The sequence below is a fragment of the Pocillopora damicornis genome, chromosome 7, assembly GCF_964200805.1.
Source record: "Pocillopora damicornis chromosome 7, jaPocDami1.2, whole genome shotgun sequence".
In the NCBI taxonomy this organism is placed as follows: domain Eukaryota; kingdom Metazoa; phylum Cnidaria; class Anthozoa; order Scleractinia; family Pocilloporidae; genus Pocillopora; species Pocillopora damicornis.
Window position 1 is genome coordinate 24,265,331 of NC_142676.1, and position 19,909 is coordinate 24,285,239.

At 36.9% G+C, this 19,909-nt stretch overlaps 2 protein-coding genes across 7 annotated transcripts; both read left to right on the forward strand.

Moving 5' to 3' along the window:
• The first annotated feature begins 833 nt into the window (after positions 1 to 833).
• On the forward strand, positions 834 to 13,127 carry LOC113672901 (melatonin receptor type 1B-B-like). Of its 6 annotated transcripts, XM_089212514.1 has the most exons (4): positions 844 to 963; positions 1,871 to 2,092; positions 11,131 to 11,926; positions 12,024 to 12,160. In XM_089212514.1, the coding sequence occupies exons 3-4, from the start codon at positions 11,134 to 11,136 to the stop codon at positions 12,059 to 12,061; spliced, it is 831 nt and encodes a 276-aa protein (XP_089068640.1). In that variant the 5' UTR covers positions 844 to 963; positions 1,871 to 2,092; positions 11,131 to 11,133; the 3' UTR covers positions 12,062 to 12,160. The 6 variants fall into 6 exon arrangements, with proteins under 6 accessions (XP_089068637.1, XP_089068640.1, XP_089068636.1 ...); XM_089212511.1 differs by having other exon boundaries at positions 834 to 963; positions 11,131 to 13,127; XM_089212510.1 differs by having other exon boundaries at positions 11,134 to 13,127.
• A 2,216-nt stretch (positions 13,128 to 15,343) lies between these two features.
• On the forward strand, positions 15,344 to 19,864 carry LOC113672902 (carbonic anhydrase). The gene is made up of 8 exons (XM_027189246.2): positions 15,344 to 15,743; positions 15,830 to 15,871; positions 16,471 to 16,805; positions 17,289 to 17,381; positions 17,780 to 17,846; positions 18,080 to 18,258; positions 18,629 to 18,735; positions 19,383 to 19,864. Exons 1-7 carry the CDS (start codon positions 15,692 to 15,694, stop codon positions 18,728 to 18,730), a joined length of 870 nt encoding a protein of 289 aa, XP_027045047.2. The 5' UTR covers positions 15,344 to 15,691; the 3' UTR covers positions 18,731 to 18,735; positions 19,383 to 19,864.
• Positions 19,865 to 19,909: the final 45 nt, after the last annotated feature.

Genomic DNA, 19,909 nt, shown 5'->3' on the forward strand with positions numbered 1-19,909 from the left:
TAAAGTTATAATCTTACATTCATTATAAGTTACTGAAAGGCAGAAAGGCGAATATGAATGGCTTGCCGAAATTTCCGTGATGAAAATTGGTTATTTAAATTGGGTATTTATTTTGTTATCACTTTTGGCAAAAAACTTTGGCTTTTAAGGATAGAATTTCCTTTTGCTCTTATCAAGTTATTTTCCGAAGGAAAAGCTTCAAAGATCGATGAGTTTGTAATAACAGAAAAAAAGAATTTTATATATATTAAGGTATCATTGTAGGTGGTGCTCACGAGAGTTGGTTATAGCAGGATAAAAGAAGAAATATTGTTTATGATTTGAGGTATTATTTTAAATGGATTGACCGCGTTTGGAAACTTTCTTTCACATGGCCACCTTAAAAGAAGATCTCATCAACCTGCTAATGTTTTTCTTTTCCTTTTGAATTTTTTAAAAAGTGAACTTCGCGGAGATATGAAGCGAGACTTAGCCAGAGTTAATGATTCGCTTCGAATTTTTTCTCTTGAGAGATACACTATCCATGTAAATTAGACAACATTACGTCCGCATTATCTTTACCATGTCGTTCATCTTAAGATGACGCGTGTCTTATGAATTAATAGTTAAATTATATATTGAATCTAAGGTTTGGACATTACGCTCGTGATGGATATCAGTTATCATTAAGAAACGGAGATAACAGATAGAACTGAGCTAATAACCAGCTAACTTATGGCGGTGGTCTGAAGAGCTTTAATTTTTTTCATTTTTAGGGGGGCAAATAAACGTGTCCTGAATATCAATGATGTTTTTATTTTTTGTTTTGAAACATGCTAATTTACGTCTACGTAGGAGTTTGCATTTTATCCCTTTGCTTTAAAACAAAATTGGGAAGGAATGAACACGGGCGATTCACAAGGGATTACCGTAATTGATTCGTTTCTTCTGGGGGACGAATTTTATCAGGGGTGAATAAAAGGGGTAAGTTTTTAAAGAAACGGTGCCGCTGCGTCGGTGGGAGAGTATAACAGGGTATTTTAGTATTATCAACTGAGTTGATAACGTAAGTTGGCCACCGCAAAGAGTTTCAAAGCTGACGTTTAGCGAGCGTTAGCCCTTTATCAGAGCGAATGAAGGGTGGTTTTTTTCGTCGAGAGTAACTTCCTCTCTCGTCTGAGTGTGAGTTTCTATAAATATCTTTTAAAAATGATTCGCGATAGTTCATTTACGGTGATATATAGAGTTTCAAAGCTGACGTTTAGCGAGCGTTAGCCCTTTATCAGAGCGAATGAAGGGTGGTTATTTTCGTCGAGAGTAACTTCCTCTCTCGTCTGAGTGTGAGTTTTTATAAATATCTTTAAAAAATTATTCACGATAATTCATTTACAGTTATGTGTAGTGTTTGAAATATTTTCCGTAGTTTCTAGCTATACCATGAATATCAGTCAGAGTTGTAAGTAAAAAAAGAGGAGTGATACGAAACAATTTTTTCTTCCATGCAAATAAAGGTGTGTGCGAACATATAAAGTGTTTTTTCGTTTATATATGCATTCTGTTCTAGGAAACTATTGTCTTAGACATTGTTTTGACGCACATTTGAAAAAGCTTAATGAAGTAGTGAGACGAGTCGGCGACCTGTTAGAAAACACGAGCGTTTGGTTTTAATTAATTTTGTGAAATTCTGTTCCTAACACCGCCTCTTTCTTCCTCAGTATGTGACATTTAAGGGCAACGCTGTCTTCGACAAAGAAAATGAAAAAAAAATTGCAAGAAGGTTTTTTCCTATATTTGCATGCAGTGCTTATCCAGAGTTATTGGTTAAACACCAGGCTTACATGACGGAAAGGTTAAGTCTTTAATGTCTAATCAAACGCATTGAATCTTGCAGCTGCTGGTTCGATCTGTATATGGTACTCCGTCAGCACACATCTGGAAGTTAAAATTACGGGCAGTTAGTACGCTAACAGCTACTGTCTGAAGAGCTGATTTTTCTTTTCAACTCCGTTGACAAACTTGTCCAGAAGAACACAAAAGAAAAGAATTGCATTGTATTCCTGTGGAGTCTAAATAACAAAGTGATTCAAACGGAATTTTTTACAACCACTGATCGGTAAGTGAGTTGACGATGAACACTGAATTATCTAAACAATGTAAGTATCTTCTCTCTTACAAAATGGAAGCGTTGGCACACAGTCTGTTGTAGTGGTATAAAAAGAGAAACTCGCTTTGTTCCCTCTCTTTGTCTTTAACGGTTTTCAGGTATCTTATCAATGGTCACCGGTTAAAACTATTTAAGAGCGACGGTCAGGAAATATCGACCAAAATCTTAATTTCGTGGCAAGAGTTGAAAAATCGCTTTCTTTTGTTTTTTGTCCATAAGTAGCTTTTAGGTAGATAAGATACCTGATGTGGATTGTTCCCGCCAAAAGCTTTTTATTTTTTAGAAAAATTAGAATATCAATTTTTGTGGTCGGAGTCACAAAATTGGCTAATCATTTACGTGAAATTAGCATACATCAACTTGCCTCTCGTTCGCAAATAAAGTCGCACGGAGAAATTTGGACACTTTATTTCAACAGAATCACTGTTCTTCTTTTACTAGAAGATTCTTTTAGAGCAAAAGCGACACTCGCCGAGCAGAAATTATTCAAAAATGAGGAATAGGTTTTATGGATAACAAAAACTCCGTTTTGTTATTGATTTTCGACGGCAATATTGCACATGTGGTATAACTCCAAATTGACTTCATTCTAGTTAAATCCCACATTTAGACATACATCTAAAACATACCTGGTAATTAGCTTGGGCTATTGAAGGAAATCTCTATAAGGCGGTATCGAAGTTAAGGAATTTTCATGGTGGGTCGGCGGTAATTGTGTAAACACTTCCAAATTCGAAATCCATGAAAGTGGATATTTGATCCCCAAATACTCATTTTTCTTAATCCTTGTCGGTTTTACAGTTGCAAAGTTGCGTTTCTATTTAAAGAGTGAGATAGAAAAGCCAAACTAGGTGAGTTTTGGCCATTTTGAAACGCTAAACTCTTTGTTTCGTGACTAAACGTGATATTGGGGAGTCGATCACTCACGGAATCACAATAATAACAATGCATTTCTTGACGGCGTATGAGAACAGAGTAAGGGTATAATTGAATGAGTAAAACAGCAAGTTTTGGAAAATATGGCTCTCAAAACTCGTTTGCCATGGTAACGTCAATGCTGACGTACAAGTCACGACGACTTTAAAATGTCCCCAGATGATTTTTAGGAAAAGTCGCTGGGTTTGGTCCTCAAAGCTTGAGTGGTTTCGAAATTGATCAACTTTTAAGCAAAGGGGGCTTCAAACCTTTCCCGGTCTAAATAGGGTTAAGGGTGTCAGAATAAAATAGAAGAACGTATGGAATGCCACGAGTAAACGTAAAAGCTAAACCTCGCTCAACTTTTACGTTTACGTGCGACCTTTCAAACATTGCCTCTATTTAAATTACGCGCCTAAAAGCTACGTGTGTATGCACGTGAAATTTACGCGACAGTGGGAATCCACCCTTATTCACCTACCTAGACGCGAGCAGTAATCAATTAGAGAGCACTCATGTAGTAGGCAGTCGAGTAACATTCATAATACACCTACGCCAGGCGCGCAACAAAGTTATTTCCCTTTTCACTTTCTTATTTTACCTTGAAATCAGTCTTGAGGTACCGCTTTGCCTCCTTTAAAGCTTCCTTTTGTGTTTTTGCCCATGTAAGACCCATTCCGTTTTCCCCGAGCTGGTACACAACGTTCACAAGATCTTCAAATGCCTGCGCACCAGAACAGCTTACGAAATCTAACCCTTGCAATGACTTGCGAGTCGAAGCGGAACAAACATGCAGAATTCTTAGCAGTGTACTGCGACTCATGGGTGTGAAATCATGCTCGGCAGAATATTTTTGGTACTGGCAAACCATTCGTTCAGGTATCATGTTCCGTACCACATTTGGAACCTGGACGACCTCGTTAGTTGACAATGTTATTGTCTTGGCTCCGAATGAAAGATCTTGAATTACATAGGAGCTTGTGATAAAGTCTAGGAAATGCGCTAATTTTGCTTCAGGTATGAATAACTTCGTTGGTGCATTGGTAGGCAACAGTTTTCCACTGCCATGGACTGCATCATGCTGCCTGGCGACCTTAAACCGATAACTTGTCAGGCCTTGGATTCACTGTTGAATTGTTGCCAAGCTAACCTTATCAGCCATTATGGACAATATCTGCCTGCGAGAATCCCTTTCGTTTGCATTTTTGTAGCAGTTTGCCAGCGTGTACATCAATTCTTTATCCAAACCACTAGAACAAGTGTGATTTCCAGTTTCATTTTGTTTTGAGGACATAATAAATTCCCAGAGAAGATCTAGATCATTAGGCGCTATTTCACCAAGAACAGCTGAAACCGCTTGCTTGGCTTTGCGCTAAGGTGGTCATTAGGTTCTTCCGACTTCATTCCTGTAGTGCTTGTCTCGGTTTCTTCTAGGAGGGTTGATGGTAAATATAATGACGTTTCTTGCTATAGTAAGTCATGTGCTACCACCGAACAAGGAGTACTTGCAGCATTTGGAAGGTTACACATCACGCCCTAGACAAGGATGCAAAATAAATATAACGTAAACTGTATTAAAAAAAATTAATTGGGTACATAATTATCAAAGTTAACCAACACTTAGACAAAGATCAATAATCCCTCCTGATCTTTGTTGCCTTTATTATGGACTAAAAATAAAACCTTTTTTGCTGCCTTCGTTTATGATAAAAAGTGCCTAATTTATTACATAAAATACCTTTCATTATGACAAATAAGTACGAACTTTAAAGCGAGTAGTAAAGGAACCCGGAGTGGTATATTGGAAACCCGAAACGTTTTTCTGGGCGTTATTCACCGTATCCTTAACCTTGAGAAAATCACATGAACTCGTATCCCTAGCGGTATAAGGTGGATGCGTGTGTGTAGGTGGGGGCAAGTGGAAGCAAAAATGCAGTTTTTTTTAAATGAACCCTTAATTCTTAAAAGAACAATTTGGCCTCAGCTTACCATCGCGGACTACGTGGTCTTTAACTTGTTGCGACTGCTTCAAGTTCTCAGATTTTGGTGAGAATAAAAATAGAAAATCCGCTGAATAAATTTAAACTGTGTGCAGACGCAAGGGCGACATAAAATGCACGGGGTATTAAACCTCTTCATTATCTGCGGAACTCAGGAAAAACTGACGTAGAAGGCACAAAATAAGCATATGGCATTGTTTTCTTGGATACCAGCACACAGTCTGAGGTCTACGAAATCGGTTAATTTGTGCTTTCTATCCCTATTCGTTACATTTCAAGGAAAGGCAGTAAGGAAACGGGGCCCGCTCATGCAGATTTTGTGATGATAAGGTCCCTATCCATTTTTTTTTTTTTAATCTTTTTTGCCCCGCGGGCCTTGTTTGGTGCCACTGTTAATAACACTATTTCCATTGAGTGCCAGTTCAGAACTTACAGAAGTCTCAATGGTCTCAGTTTCCTCGTAAGAAAGGTTCTTGGTCTCCGGAAGCTTTGTGGGCAGCTCCCCTATTTTCTGCATGTCAAGTTTAACCCGGCAGTTGCGACAAATGCCTGTTGAGTGAATGGATGGAAAATGCAGGTTTTTGCTGATACGATATAATCACTATTCTGAACAACTACGGTCTTAATTTACACAAGTAAGGGAACCTGTTTTAAAAAACTTAAATGATAGATTTTCCTGCCATTTCCTATACTTCAACTCTTCAATTCCCTACCCTTTGATATACCTGAAGCCTGATAAAGGTACCCTTTAAGGGCTGAGTCTCCCTGTAACTATCTATAGGCCATCAGGGAATCTGCTTTAAAAAGCTGTAATTTTAGGAGTCCGGTGAAGGCTTCTAAATTTACCTTTTTGCTGCTACAATCACTAATATAAAATGTTAGAATAATGAAAGGAAAAGAAACACTAAATAAACAAAGGCTATTGAATTTGCGACCGTCACGGCTACTTAATTATTGAAAAAGTCAAAACAAAACTAAAAGAAAAGTGCTTACAAAGTGCTTTAATTGAAGTGTCAGATCATGGACCGCCATTTTAGAGCTGGTCTGTTTGGTTGAAAAAGATGAAAAATGATGTATACATACCTGAACCAACTGGAATAAAAATTCCTAGTTTCTTCCATGTCAAATAACAAGCACTTTTGCCAAGTCCTCTTTCTGCCTTTGCGTTTTTTGGGCTTGTCCGCCGTGCTTCGAGATTGGCGGAGGAACTCAGCACAGATTCGATCCTCGACGCCACCTAATACCAAGGGATGAGCTGTGCCGGGGACAAATCGTTAATTCCGAAAGGTCTAACTCCGAAGAAAAGGATGTAGATACTCTTCCCAAAATAAGTTCGATTTCGGTTTCTACGTCAGTTATTGACAAGGAAGACTTATGACCCGCGATGTCTCTTTTGCAGTTCAGAAATGGAATAACCTCAGTTGATCTGCTCCTATCTCTGGGGTCATAAGAGCAAGAACCACCGACTAAGGAGCTAAAAGAGCACTTAACGTCCCTGATGACTCAAAACTGGCAAAACAAATTCACCCCAACTTCGCTAATTAAATATTTCCTCTTTGCATTTAATTGACTAATTCAATTTACTACGGCTAATAAACTGCTTCGAGCTTTAGCCAACTCTGTCATTTCTTCAACAAATGATAGAAATGAATCCTCACAATTGAAGAAAATATCAATTTAAAAAAGCATCTATGATTTTTGTGTTTCTGTTCCGATTCTTCTGAAACCAAAGGAAGCGGAAAAAACAAGTATAAAAGTTAAACAGGTTAGCCGAGAGCTAATCAAATTACATCCTGATATTTATCAGGGAAAACATCTTACACTGAAAAGGAAAACTTCCACCTTAACAATGAGAAAAAATAACCTATCTTTGGCCGATTACCTTTTTTCAATAAAAAAGGACGAAAAGCTCACACCAGAATCGTTTTCAGTACGCTTTCGTGTATATTCCGGCCTGCTGTGTAAAAACTCCGCTTGACGTTACGGTCACGCAACAAGAATTGTTTACTCAGCCGTTGTAAAAAATTTGAATGAATTACTGTCATTTCAAAACCTTCGTATGAGGCACTGTAAAGAAAACCCATGCTGATTCTAACATATTATCAAGGACAACCTTAAATCCCTCTAATGACATAGTTAAAAGGAATATCTGAATTATACCACATAGTGAAAAAAACATTTGAATTAAGGAGGTATTTGCGGGATTTTTCACGTTTGAAAATACAGCACTTTCCTGCGCGTTGTTTGCTATTTATGAACAACAATAAAGATAAGTCATATAGTTTCTGGGAAAGTACGGCACTCACTCTATCAAAATTCGGTGTCATGATCCTTTGAATCGTTTTTCCTTGAAGACCAAAAGTCAGTTTAAAATATCAATTTCACACTTGCTTGCGGGACCTTTCGGGATCGTCGCGGGTCAAATTTGTTTTTCTCAGTTTTCTCAGAATTAAAGCGCTCCGGAAGAAAAAGAAATACATTAAATTTCTTCTATTCTTAGTAGCTTTTTATAGTCGGAAAATAAGCGAAATTCATTTTTCAACTCTTGCCACTCAATGGTCGATATTTCCTGAACGTCGCTCTTAAGAGAGGATGTCAGCATCCATCGAACAAATTTGAAATATTGCGGCAAGTCGCCCAAAATTCGTTTTCTCTCCAACTTTCCTATTTTGTAACCCAATATGTTCTAATAATTGTGGTGTAGTTTTTTTGCGAAAATATATTTTAGTTTTCGAGAAATGACTTTTTTCGTTCGACCACTCAAATATGCAAATTTTCACCGTGAATATTACCTGAGTTGCGTGACCTCATGTAACGAATGTACTAGACCTACGGTATTTCTGTGAACATAATCCTTTGTTTTATCATCTAAACTTAATCCCCTGTCGTTATTGAAGCTGCCAAAGAAAAAAAAAATTTTTTGGTGAAAATTTTGTCCGACATACTTTTCCTATGTCGAAAAGTAGCAGGGGACTAAGACGACAGGGGACTAAGTTTAGATGATAAAATAAAGGATTATGTTCACAGAAATGCCATAGGTCTAGTGTATTCGTTACATGAGGTCACACAACTCGGGTAATATTCACGGTGAAAATTTGCATATTTGAGCGGTCGAACGAAAAAAATTATTTCTCGAAAACTAAAATATATTATTACAAAAAAACTACACCACAATTATCAGAACATATTGAGCTACAAAATATAAAAGTAGGAGGGAAAACAAATTTGGGTGACTTGCCGCTGTTTGTTTGATGCATGCTGACATTAGCTCTTAAATCGTAAGCTTAGAAAATTATATTTAAGTCTCTTAGAAACCAGACGATTTAGACTGGGAACCCAAGCTGGTATTTTTAAGAACATAATCAGTTTGAGTTCGTAATTAAGTGGAATAAAGAAGGAAGCTGAAAAGAGGTAAAGAAAGCTTGGTTAGATACGAAGCTGCTTACTTCTTGTCAGTAGAACTGTTCTGATGTTCCCGCTTAATTTAGCGGGCGTAAACTAATGAGAAAAGACAACTGTGGGAATAGATATTTACTCTCTTATTGAGGGGGAGGTGAAGCTGCATTGTTTCCTACTCACGAATGGCCTTTTAAAATCGTCGGGGACCTTTTTGCTAATAATTTTTCCGAAGTCAAGAAAAAACTGTTAAAAGAGTGTGGTAGGAACCTTTTCAACTTCTTCAAAAACAGGCTGGCATTTAGCTACCAAAGACATTTAAATTCAACATTGACTGGCATGGAGGCGCACACCAGGCAGGTAATTTTACTCTCACGTCTAATACACACGTCTGAGAGATTCAACACGCTCTAAGTTCAGTATTCCATAATGATTGATAAAATTCAAATTATTTATCGAGTGCTAACTTCGATGCCAGACTGAAAAAGATTTCTTACCCAAACGAAAGAGATGATATCCCTCAAATAAATTAAATAAGCAAAAATCGTCAAGTCTTGACAATAAAATTTACCTAATATGTCATTACTGGGCTAATGAAACAAACAATATCGACAGCTTTCTAACCAAAGACACAAACAGACACTAGAGTATTTTTCGTTCTTTTGATATTGATGGACTCATAATTTAATTTGACTTTGTGAGATACTGCGAGATAAGAGATCTTTACGAGAAATAGCAGTTGGTTAGTGGTTCAGAATATTTTGTGAATACAAAACTGTCGTGTATCTGAAAAGAACTAATAATCTACGCAATTTACAGGGCGCCGTTTGTAAATTCGTTATTTGGACGGTTTTTTTTTTTTACTCAATTCATAATGCATATAGTTTTTATTTCCTTAGAAACCAATATCGTCCAATTTTGAACAAAAGCAAATATATGTTGATATAAAAACTAATTTTAGTGCTAATTTCACATAGCCATTTCCATTTTTAAACGCTTGCCAAAAATGGTGATTCGGCACCGCCCGGGTGCGATTATTTATTTGTCAGAGCTGCCTTAAGGCCGAGCCAATGTTAAAAGACCACACTTCATCTCCAACTAGAAAAAAAGGCCGTTGAAAATGGATGCTGGATTTGATTATTTAAAGTAGTTTCTTTTCAGACGATAGCTAAACTGATTGTCATCGACGTGCTACTAATGGAGCAGTGCATTTAATGGTAGAACATTTCCTCTTGATGAAACTGAGGGCGTAACAGTCCCCCCCGGCTTATTTCAACTTTCCGGAACTTTCCGTGTTTATCAAAGATCTGTTAATTCTCGATTTCAAGGAGTCGAGCATTGTTTAAGAAATAACAAGTTGTAAGGTATCACTCGTTTCAGAATTATCATAGGTGAAGGTTGTACATCGCGTGAGGAATTGTTTCTTTAGATCATCTTGTTTCCACTCCGTTCGTCCTATATCATTGTTGAAAATTACCTGATAACAAGAATTTCGGTTTAACTTACGGAAAAAGTAGAAGTAAATTACCGTTAAGCAGCTCAATATCCAGCAAAAACAAGAACAAAGATTTTTTGAGAGATGGAAGAAAGCGGTGAAAAAAGAAAGAAAAGAAAAGAAACAACAAACGCCATAGATCGACTCAAGATATTCAAATGTGTGTTCAATCTCTTTTATTTGTCTGTTCTTTGTGGTGTTCGTGAAGCGAAGTTCATTGAACTCACCTCAGCAGATTCTTTGGTCTAATTTAGAACAGAAAACCCTCCACAGGTTCATTGATCTAATTTAGAATACAGCTTGTTTATTAACTTACTGTAAAAGCAATGAATATTCATTTTTCCAGTGTCTGTTTTTAAGAACCAAAGTACAAAAGGGTAAATTGCACTTAAAAATTTACTTACCTTGAGTGCCATGCAAGTAGATACGATGCGATCTATTCTTCTTTCGTAAGGCGAGTGTCCACTTTTTTTTCTCCCCTAATATGAAAATTTGAAATACATCAATTGGATATAACTTAAGATTCCTATGGCGACATAAATGCTGAATATTTTTTAGTATTCATTTACTGTAATTACTTTTTTTTATTTTTGAAAAAATTGATTATTATTATTATTATTATTAATATTATTATCTTTTCTTGAAGAGCTTTGTAGCTTCGGGTTGGCAGTTCTTCAAACACACCATCAAAGTTTTGAAACGAGGAAATTAACACACTTAATTATAAACCTGTTTTCCAAGTTTTTTGCTGTCTTTATAAATACCCCTAAAATTCTGAGATAGCTTCAACAGTTTCAGTCGCATGTTGTTGGACATCAATTTAGAGAAGATGTTTCTATGTTTTATGAGCTAAATTGAATAGCTTTATTTGTTCTCTTATCAATGTCATCAAAATGTTGACCCAGAGGGTTAAAGACACTAATCAAACGCGGTTTTTAGTGGTAAGACGAAACAACTTCACTTTGCGCTGACATAGCCGAACAAACGTGAAGTGATTTACATAGGCGAAAAGGGTTACAAAAGCGTGGTGGGTAACGCGCCGCAAGATTTCTGTTTTAAGTAATTTAGCTCTTATTTTCGTCTGTAAATGCTAGGTTAGGGTGAGCCTGAAAGTAGTTTGTGTCCCATAGTCTTCCGTTTAGCCACACTCTCTGTTAAAGGTAATTTCCATCTTGTTTCAGTAGATGACGATGACGCTCAAAGGAATCGAGACTTTGGCCAAAGAACTCCAAAACCGAGACATGAAGGTCGTGATATGTGAAACGTTTTTCTATCTTCTGATTATTTCGATGGCAATCGCTGGAAACTCCTGTGTTCTTTTGGCGGTGCATAGAAACTCAAGACTGCGGACAATTCCAAACTACTACATTGTGTCGCTGGCGATCTCTGATATTCTTTTACCCTTGTTATGTGCTCCGTATTCTGTAGCTGTGGCCATCGTTGGTCGCTGGCCATTTAACGACAGTGTTTGCCAAATTCAGGGATTTTTTGTCATAATTTTGGCTTGCGCCTCTTTGCTGATCTTAACACTGACCGCGATCAATCGATTTTTCCGAATGGTGGTAACGAAACATTACCGACATATTTTTACGAAATGGAAAACCATAATTATGATAGCATTCGGAGTTGGCTTAGCTTTCTTGGAACCATTACCTTATTTACTCACGGGTCGACATTATGTCTTTCATCCCGGAAAGTTGTTTTGCTTTCAAACAGCTGAAATTTCCCTTCCAAATTTTATTGTGTATTTCTACGTTGGTCTGCCTACTTCTGCTTTAAGTGTTTGCTATGCACTCGTCTTCAGGAAAATGCGCATTCACCAAAGAACAGTTCATAATCTACGTTCCTCTTCTTTGGCTGCGGATAACATTTCTCAAGCTGATGTCAGAGTTACAAAGATTCTATTCATCACGGTGATAGGATTTTTGGCCTGTTGGACGCCGATTGCTGTCATAGATTTTGTGGACACGTTCCGAGGTGAAGTTTCTCTTCCTAGACAAGTCTATGTTTTCTATCTAATTCTGGGAAATCTTTCAGGCGCTATTAATCCTCTTATCTACGGTTTCTTGAACAGGAATTTCAGACAAGAATATAGAAAGATTTTTTCGTTAAGGAAAAGAAGCTCAAGACTGCATCATTTGCAAATGGACTTACCATCATTTTCGACTCGACACCCTCAAATTTAGAACTCAATGCCAATATTGTTAGTAAGATTCTTCTTTGGTAATTCCGGTCAATGGACAACATATATGGTTTTATTTTGGATTTTTTTCGTTTTCCGTAGAAATGGTGACTAGGAAATCAATGTTAAAGTATATGGAAGCACTAAGCTGTACAAATTTACGTATATTTTGATTTTACGAGATGTCATTAAGTCCATCCAGGACATCTACATAAACTGAACGAAACAAATTATTTCATCACTTTTGTAGCGCATTTTTCGTTTTTTAAAATTCTCTGGTACTTTAGAAATTTTCGGCGTATTTTCCATTATTTTTTTTCTTCCAAATGTTTATTGTTTCCTTTATTTTGTCGGTTTGCTTTGTCAATAACCACAAAATAAACACGACACGGAAATAATTAATTTCTCCTTTAGCCGTCGAAGGACACAAGTCAAGATGTTTGACAGTCGGTAATACTAAGAGATCAGAAAAGCAAAAGATCCGACAGTTTCCTTTATGTCAGGGGACAGCAAGTAATAGAAATCTCGAACCTGCGACCGATGCAAATACTGAATCAGGAGTAAAATAAACGAAATTTCCCGCTGCTTTATTTTATCGCAGGGTTTCTCTATTTTCACTCATTTATCCGCTGCGGATACAGTACTTTTTTTTCTGACACCTTTCAGTGCCACTGTCACTACAAAAGACGATTGCTTAACTCAAAGTATCTTGTAGTGACCCAGAGCCTCGACACACTGGATTACGTGGTCGTATAATGATTCGTAGACATTTCAATACCATGATGCAAGTTGAAGGAAGATATTAACTAAAATGGATAAGATTTAATGCATTTAACTACCGTTTAAACTGTAGACGCATAATGAAAGGGGTCAGGTCTTTTCCGCAAATGTTATACTCTGTCTATAGGGAATATATTGCGTTTGAAAAAAACCCGTCAAAAAAGTGGTGCGTGGAGTTGCAACAAAACTTTTGTAAATAAGACTAAGTTTACTGCTCTTGTTGTTGTTTCATAGTGTCCTTTATTTTTTCTCTCCTGATTTGCTTGAATCGATTTGTTCGTCTAGAAATCTTCGAGGCTGATTTATTGAATGTCTTTGCCGTTTCATGTATTCTATGTCCACTGGTGCAATTCAACATTTGAATACAAAGTCGTATTATGAAAGACGAAATTCAATGAAACATATTAGATCTAACACCTTTAATTATCTTAGGAAACTGTGGACCCATAGTAAACATGGCTTAGTTTGTTCAGCTTGAATTATTTCTCCAAAGGCAGCATACTGCGGTAATTCCATTACGTTTTTTCTGGTTTTCAACGGACTCGTTTGAACTCCTTTGGTCATAAGTTATGAAAACCAATGAGGCTACGTCTTCTCAATGTACTGATGTAAAGCCGGAACACCGACCGAGACGAACAATTCACAAACCCGAAGTATAATTCACTGAACAATTTATGCAAGGTTTGAACTCCTTGTGGCATGAAGAAGACGATGTCAAACGAAAAATGTTGACCTCAACGCGTTTAATTATCATACGAACAGCAATCTTGTTGTAATGAAAAAGTTTAAGATTATTCAGCTCAGCTCTTATCCTTCCCCGGAAAATAAATTACGGAATTATTTTCTTTTTTCAAGAGTTTATCCGCCGCTTTTCAATTTCGTTTAACACCATATTTCAAGCAAAAAAATGATTTCATCCAAAACATATTAGTTTCATCGCTTTTAATTACATACCATTTAAACAGAAGAAACATAGTAAATAGGTAAGGTCAAGTTTATTCAGCTTGTTTTATTCACATTTCGCGAGCAACATACTGTGTTTGTTACAAAAGTTATACATGAAGCTACAGTCGCGACAGACAAAAACATGACTGAATTACTTGACTGCATGAAGCAAATAGAAAGTGGCAGCTGTCTAAGTCTTTTCTTACTGAAGATTTTTTTAAGATACGATTTAAAAAAATTGAAATTCGGAAAGGAGAAAATGAATTACAATCACTCCTCCTTTCTCTTACTTCATTTCCGATGTTGTTATAATTGTTTGCGTTTGACATTTTTTGTTTGCCAAAGTTGTAAAGCTCCTCCACAAATACAATAACCCTTGTCAGTCATTTGCATAAAAATTATATTATTCTTTCTTTACCCAATTTTCGCATAGGAACCTTTTTAATTTCTTGCCACAAAAGGATACAAGACTGGATAAGAGAAAGAAACAGTAGAGCAAAATTACATCGGTGTTAGTCAGCTATCGATAGCACATTTACTGCAAAGGGGAAAAAAAACAATTTTGTCTGTTTTCTCTTGCTTCTCATTTTATCTTAAATATGTCTAGCGAATACTGAAAACGAAAATATCATCTTTTTTCATGAAAGACGAAATTCGCACGATTGGCATACGTTTTTGAGAGCAGACACAATAAACTTATAAAACTCTTGCCATTTATCATTCGCTCGGATCAGTTCAAAAGTTTATGCAAAGCTAAAAACTTTTGTGAGACGGAAATCATCACACTCGCTACACTCGTTCGAGAGCTATATGGCGGCACGTTGAAGTAGTCATTGGTAAGACATGGGTCCCAATGGCGCAATGATTTCCAACGATCACAGCTCTGTTCACTTTGTATGAATTCATCATGGAAACATATGAACGCAGATTTTTTAATATGTAAAATTCAGCCCTGATCCTGCGTGTTGCACTACAGAGCACTGTATTCAGTGTCATAATGAAAACGATTAGAAGGGATTATCGCATACAAGTTACATGAACCCGTCACGCGCCTTAGTAATCATAATCCCATACAGCTTTGCGGGTGTGATTACTTCATTTTCGGACTTTAAAAACACTACCAGCTTGTGTACTGCTCAGAGTCTCGCACAAATTTGACGAGTGGTGATGAAAGGATAAAGCCAAACCTGTTAAGTCCGCCGCTCGTTTCGTAATTCCTTTTTCGTGCAGAACTTAAAGTAAATTTCTGATTGAAATCACCGCTAGTGATCACAAAAATGTGGAAACTATCTCCATTCTTCAGTTTTTCAGCTTTTTCTGATCAGAGGCAGTAAAACTGTATTTCAATGTAATGGTAGTGGCGTGCCCGAGAAAAAAATCGTGTAGCAAAAACACCAATGCCATTGAAATGAGATGATCAAAGCCTAGAATCCACCAGCAGTGTCCGCAAATCAACTGTTATAATTGGTGAGCGACCAAGATTTGCCACATTTCATGGGTACCTTAAGGCTGCACACGTGCTTTGATCTACTTTTGCAGTTATTAGATATGCTATTAGCTAGCAATAATAGAAGTCATGAGCAGAAAAATACTAACAGCTTTTCACTTAAAACGTTTGCATAAAAGCAAATACGTTCGGTGTTTTTGTTTAGATTGTGAGAAGCAGGTGGGAGACATGATTAGTCCATTGTGTTTTGATGTTTTGAAATTGGGAAGAGTTAACGGAATCTTTTGACTCTTTCATAAAAAATAAGAATTTTGCGAGAGCTTTTTTACGTGTACTGGCACTATTCATAACTTGCAATTGGTCTTGCTACTCTGAGGACTCGCTGCTAATGGCCTTTCCGACAGCTGTGCTAATTCTCTTGTGTTTTTCAACACTGGCAAGTAAGAGAACCCAATTTTGGTTATATGCTTCTAATTGTCATTGCGGTAAATGTCGGAACTGATATCTAATATTCTTAAAAACGCAGGGGGAACCTGGAAATATGGAGATAGTGATGTTATTCATGGAGGCGAGTAATTTTTTTCTGACCGGAAATAACCGTTACTTTACAATCTTTATCCGTCTGAAACAGCAGTTTTAAAATTTGAATCCAAATCTATTTCTATTAACTTTAATGCGTGATTTTTTTAAGTAGCAAGGGTAATTTCAGGAAAATTTATGACCTCAAAGAAAAGAATATGTTAATAGAAAAGTGTTCGATCCGTTACAATTGTGGGAACTTATTTGTTCACTACCTGATTAGCTATAGGTAAAGAAATAGGGCTCTTTTTGATTGAGTGTCGTGAGACCAAGTTACTTGTCATAGGGCACTAAAGAGAACTGGAGATAAACACAAGTAAATGTAGATGGTTTGATTGGCTGAGATAATGGTGCGAGTTTTCTGAGCCAATCAGAGAGTTAAGTAACCACTGAGTCAAGGTTATGATCCTAAATCACTTTGAGAAATCAGTTGGAAGTTTTTGTGGTTGTCTGACTTTGAATTAGGCATAAGATCACGAATTCAAGTGTAAAAATATCCATCAGGGCGCGTGGAGAACGACATGATGTTGACAAAGCAGACATTATACGCTGTTGCACTAACTTAAAATTGCATTTTATTTGATGCAGTCTATGGACCCGATGCATGGGGAAATGTTGCAAGTTCATGCCGTCTGGCCGACCAATCACCAATCAATATTGCAACCAAGACGGTAGAGTCTGATTCATCTCTGGGAGAGCTGGACATCACGTGTGACAATGAAGAAGGATTGTTCAATGGAATACTGCTGAATAATGGATATGAGCCAATCCTAACAGCGGATTATGAGAGAGGCACCTGCAACTTAACTGGTGTCCCTGTGATTAATAAGAACTTTCAGCTGCATGATTTAAACATCCACTTTGGATGTGAGGCTGATCGAGGATCTGAGCACACTATTGATGGGAAAAGTTTCCCAGCAGAGGTAAGACGCTTATAAATACGTCAAAACTTTTTTCACCATTGTGTTGCTCATATTGAATATAGGCAACAGCGTTATTTACAAATCTAAGTCTGCCCTAATTAGCCAATTGAAGAGGAGTGATTTATGATGCGACTATTCTGATAGAACACTTTTCGATGATTTGCTGAGTCAAAACAAAAACCGATTAGTACTCTTACAAACTACAAGCTAGGCTTTCGAGATTACTTAAAACCAATGCTTTGAAGTTTAGATTCTGACTGCAATTACAAGTCAGCTTTTAATTATTACATTCAAAGTCACGAGTCAAGATTGAAGATCGAACAATATTTTTTTTTTCATCCTTACTTTATAAACTGCATTTGAAGATGTTGGAATCTATTGTTTAGGTTCTGTTTTCAGATTTGTTTCATCAACTGGGTGGCTTCGGTTACCATAAATCCACTCTTATAGTCATGTCTTTATTTGTCTCCAATCTCCACACAGTTGCAACTGATGTTTTACAACACAGAATATGGGTTTTATGACAATGCAGCCTCAAAAAAGGATGGCTTGGCGGCCATTTCAGTATTGTTGAAGGTAAGACATATTCCCTGGGACCATCTCTATAATGTTGTGTCATTTCGTCCATGTTGGTTAGTTTTCTAGGTATTGTAAGGCTATACATAAGTTTTTGGAACTATTCTAAATACTTCTGTCATAACATGCATATGATCATGGCAGGTTATTGAGGAAGTAGTTTAGGACGTAACACGTAGTCTTACATGACGTAATGGTCTACAAGACAAAAAAAAAAAACCAAAAAAAAAAAAAAACCAAAAAAAAAAATGGACGTCCATATTGGTCATTGGATAATCTAGCTAAATGGAAATTTTTAAATTCGGCGACCGTCATCAGAAGCTTTAGGTTTTAGTTTAGTTTCATTCCTTTAGCCTCAACATGACTCCTTTCATTGTTTTGTTTTGTTTTTTTTGCAGGTAGGGAAAACTGAAAACAATGCACTTGATAGCATTGTTGATCAACTGGATGACGTTGCCGTGGAAGGTTTGCTCATGTTGTATTTACATGCTTTGACTTTCAGCGGGAATATGCAAGCAAGAGTTTATTGTAATGTATATTGAAAGATAAGAGCATGGGTTAGACAACAAAACGTGGCTATTGAGCCACTCGCACTATCGGAATCGTCAGGACTATTGATCAGTATTATCTAATGTAAAATTTTGTTTTTGTCATATGAGCTAAACTATATTAGCATCCGCCTCGATTTCTAACTACAGGATCTAGCATCCCTGTTTATACACCGGCTGACAATTTGACCTTGGCCAACCTTGTTCCGGACCTTGCTAAAGAGCATGCGCCTTACTACACTTACATGGGCTCACTAACGACTCCTCCCTGCTACGAAACCGTGAAATGGATTGTCATGAAGAACCCAGTAACCATCACTAAACATCAGGTATTCCACCATTCAGAGAATTATCTTTTTGCTCCTTAACCTACTTCTCTGATCCTATATATTTCGTGGTTTTAAAAAAATGGTCACCAGTTCTCCCGCTGGCTTAGTTTCAGAAGCAAAAGACTGGGATTTACACTTTGAAGAATAAGAAACGTTTTTGGAAACCCATGCTGCTTTTTTTTCATAATTGATGAGGAATTTAGAAGCGTTGAAAGAATTTCAAATATCAGCCCCTAATCAAAGGCGTACATGTAACTCTTGTCTAATGCAAATCGTCGAATGAATGATCTCATTTCCGAAGGTAAATTATTTTTAAAACCGACCTGATTTTTGTTTAGTTTTATATACTTATATGTCTTTTTCGTTTCAGCTTGAAGCGTTCAAGAAACTCACGTCAGGACAAGGTTCTGAATGTGACAATTTCCGGCCGACTAAACCAGTGAATGGTAGAAAGGTGGAAGCAAATTTCTGATTCAGGTTAGAAACGCCACAACTTTGCTCTTCTACTCGGATTTGTTCTTTCTCTATTTCATTTCTCCATACAGTATGGTGCATTTTCCATCACATGTAAATATAAGTTTTATTACGTTTGTGTTTTCTTTGTCATTTTGGTAATGGTGACTTAGAGTGTTTCATTATCCATGTTGACGCAGATCTAGCTAGCAAACTTAAAAAGTGCAATCCTTAAAAACGTCCTGACCTGCGTATTTTTCGAGAGTTTTAAAACTGCACTCTGTTTATGATTCTATCTCCATTTAATTTTGTTTAAAGCAGCTCACACCTACTGATATTTATTGTTAAAGTGTCATCCTCATGACCCGGGGTTGTTGAGTTTTCAAATGAGGCCTTTTTGATTTACCAAGGGTAACTACATAGATTAAATGAACCAGATGGAAGCTGTAAAACTAAAATAAATGAGAATTACTCTAATTACCTAATGCGAATGTTTGTCGAGTGACGCTACATACTAAAAATATTGAAAATAAAATTCGAAATAAAGTGTTACACAGATTGCACTCTTTCTTCTCAAAGAGGAGGGGAGGAGTGGAGTAATGGGTTACTCATATCCAAAGACTACCCCATCTTTTCCCCAGATTTGATGCGAATCTTGATTTTCTTTGCAGGGAGACTCATTGCATGGGTCAGCATATGCAAGAAAGTGTTGTAAAGAAAAATTCACGACTTATGTCTTTGTAATGTCTTAGAAGATTCCATGGTCACATCCAAATTAATCGACGATAAATTAAAGGAGCGGCCGGGTAAACTTTTAAAAGCGGTTCTGTCGCAGTGCTTGTTTTATGCAGTTCAAAACTGAAAAATTTAGTCGGTCTGCATTTGACTTGATCTAATTAAATGTCTCGATATGATCAGGTCATACGGTATTATGAGAGAAGAAACTGAGGTTTTTCGTCATCTACTAAAGTTAAAACGAATAAATTGAAGTGGGATTCTTGAAAGGAAATATTAACTTGGATAATTAAGATATATGTTAAGAGATGAAATGTTGATGTCAAACATCCAATTACGATGCACGTTAATTTACATTAAAAGTTTCAAATGAGCGTTATAATTATCAGTGTAAATTAAAACATTCAGTCTCGCTGTCCGTCTGTTGCTGTCCGTCTCACGTAATTTGATAGTTTGACGCCGA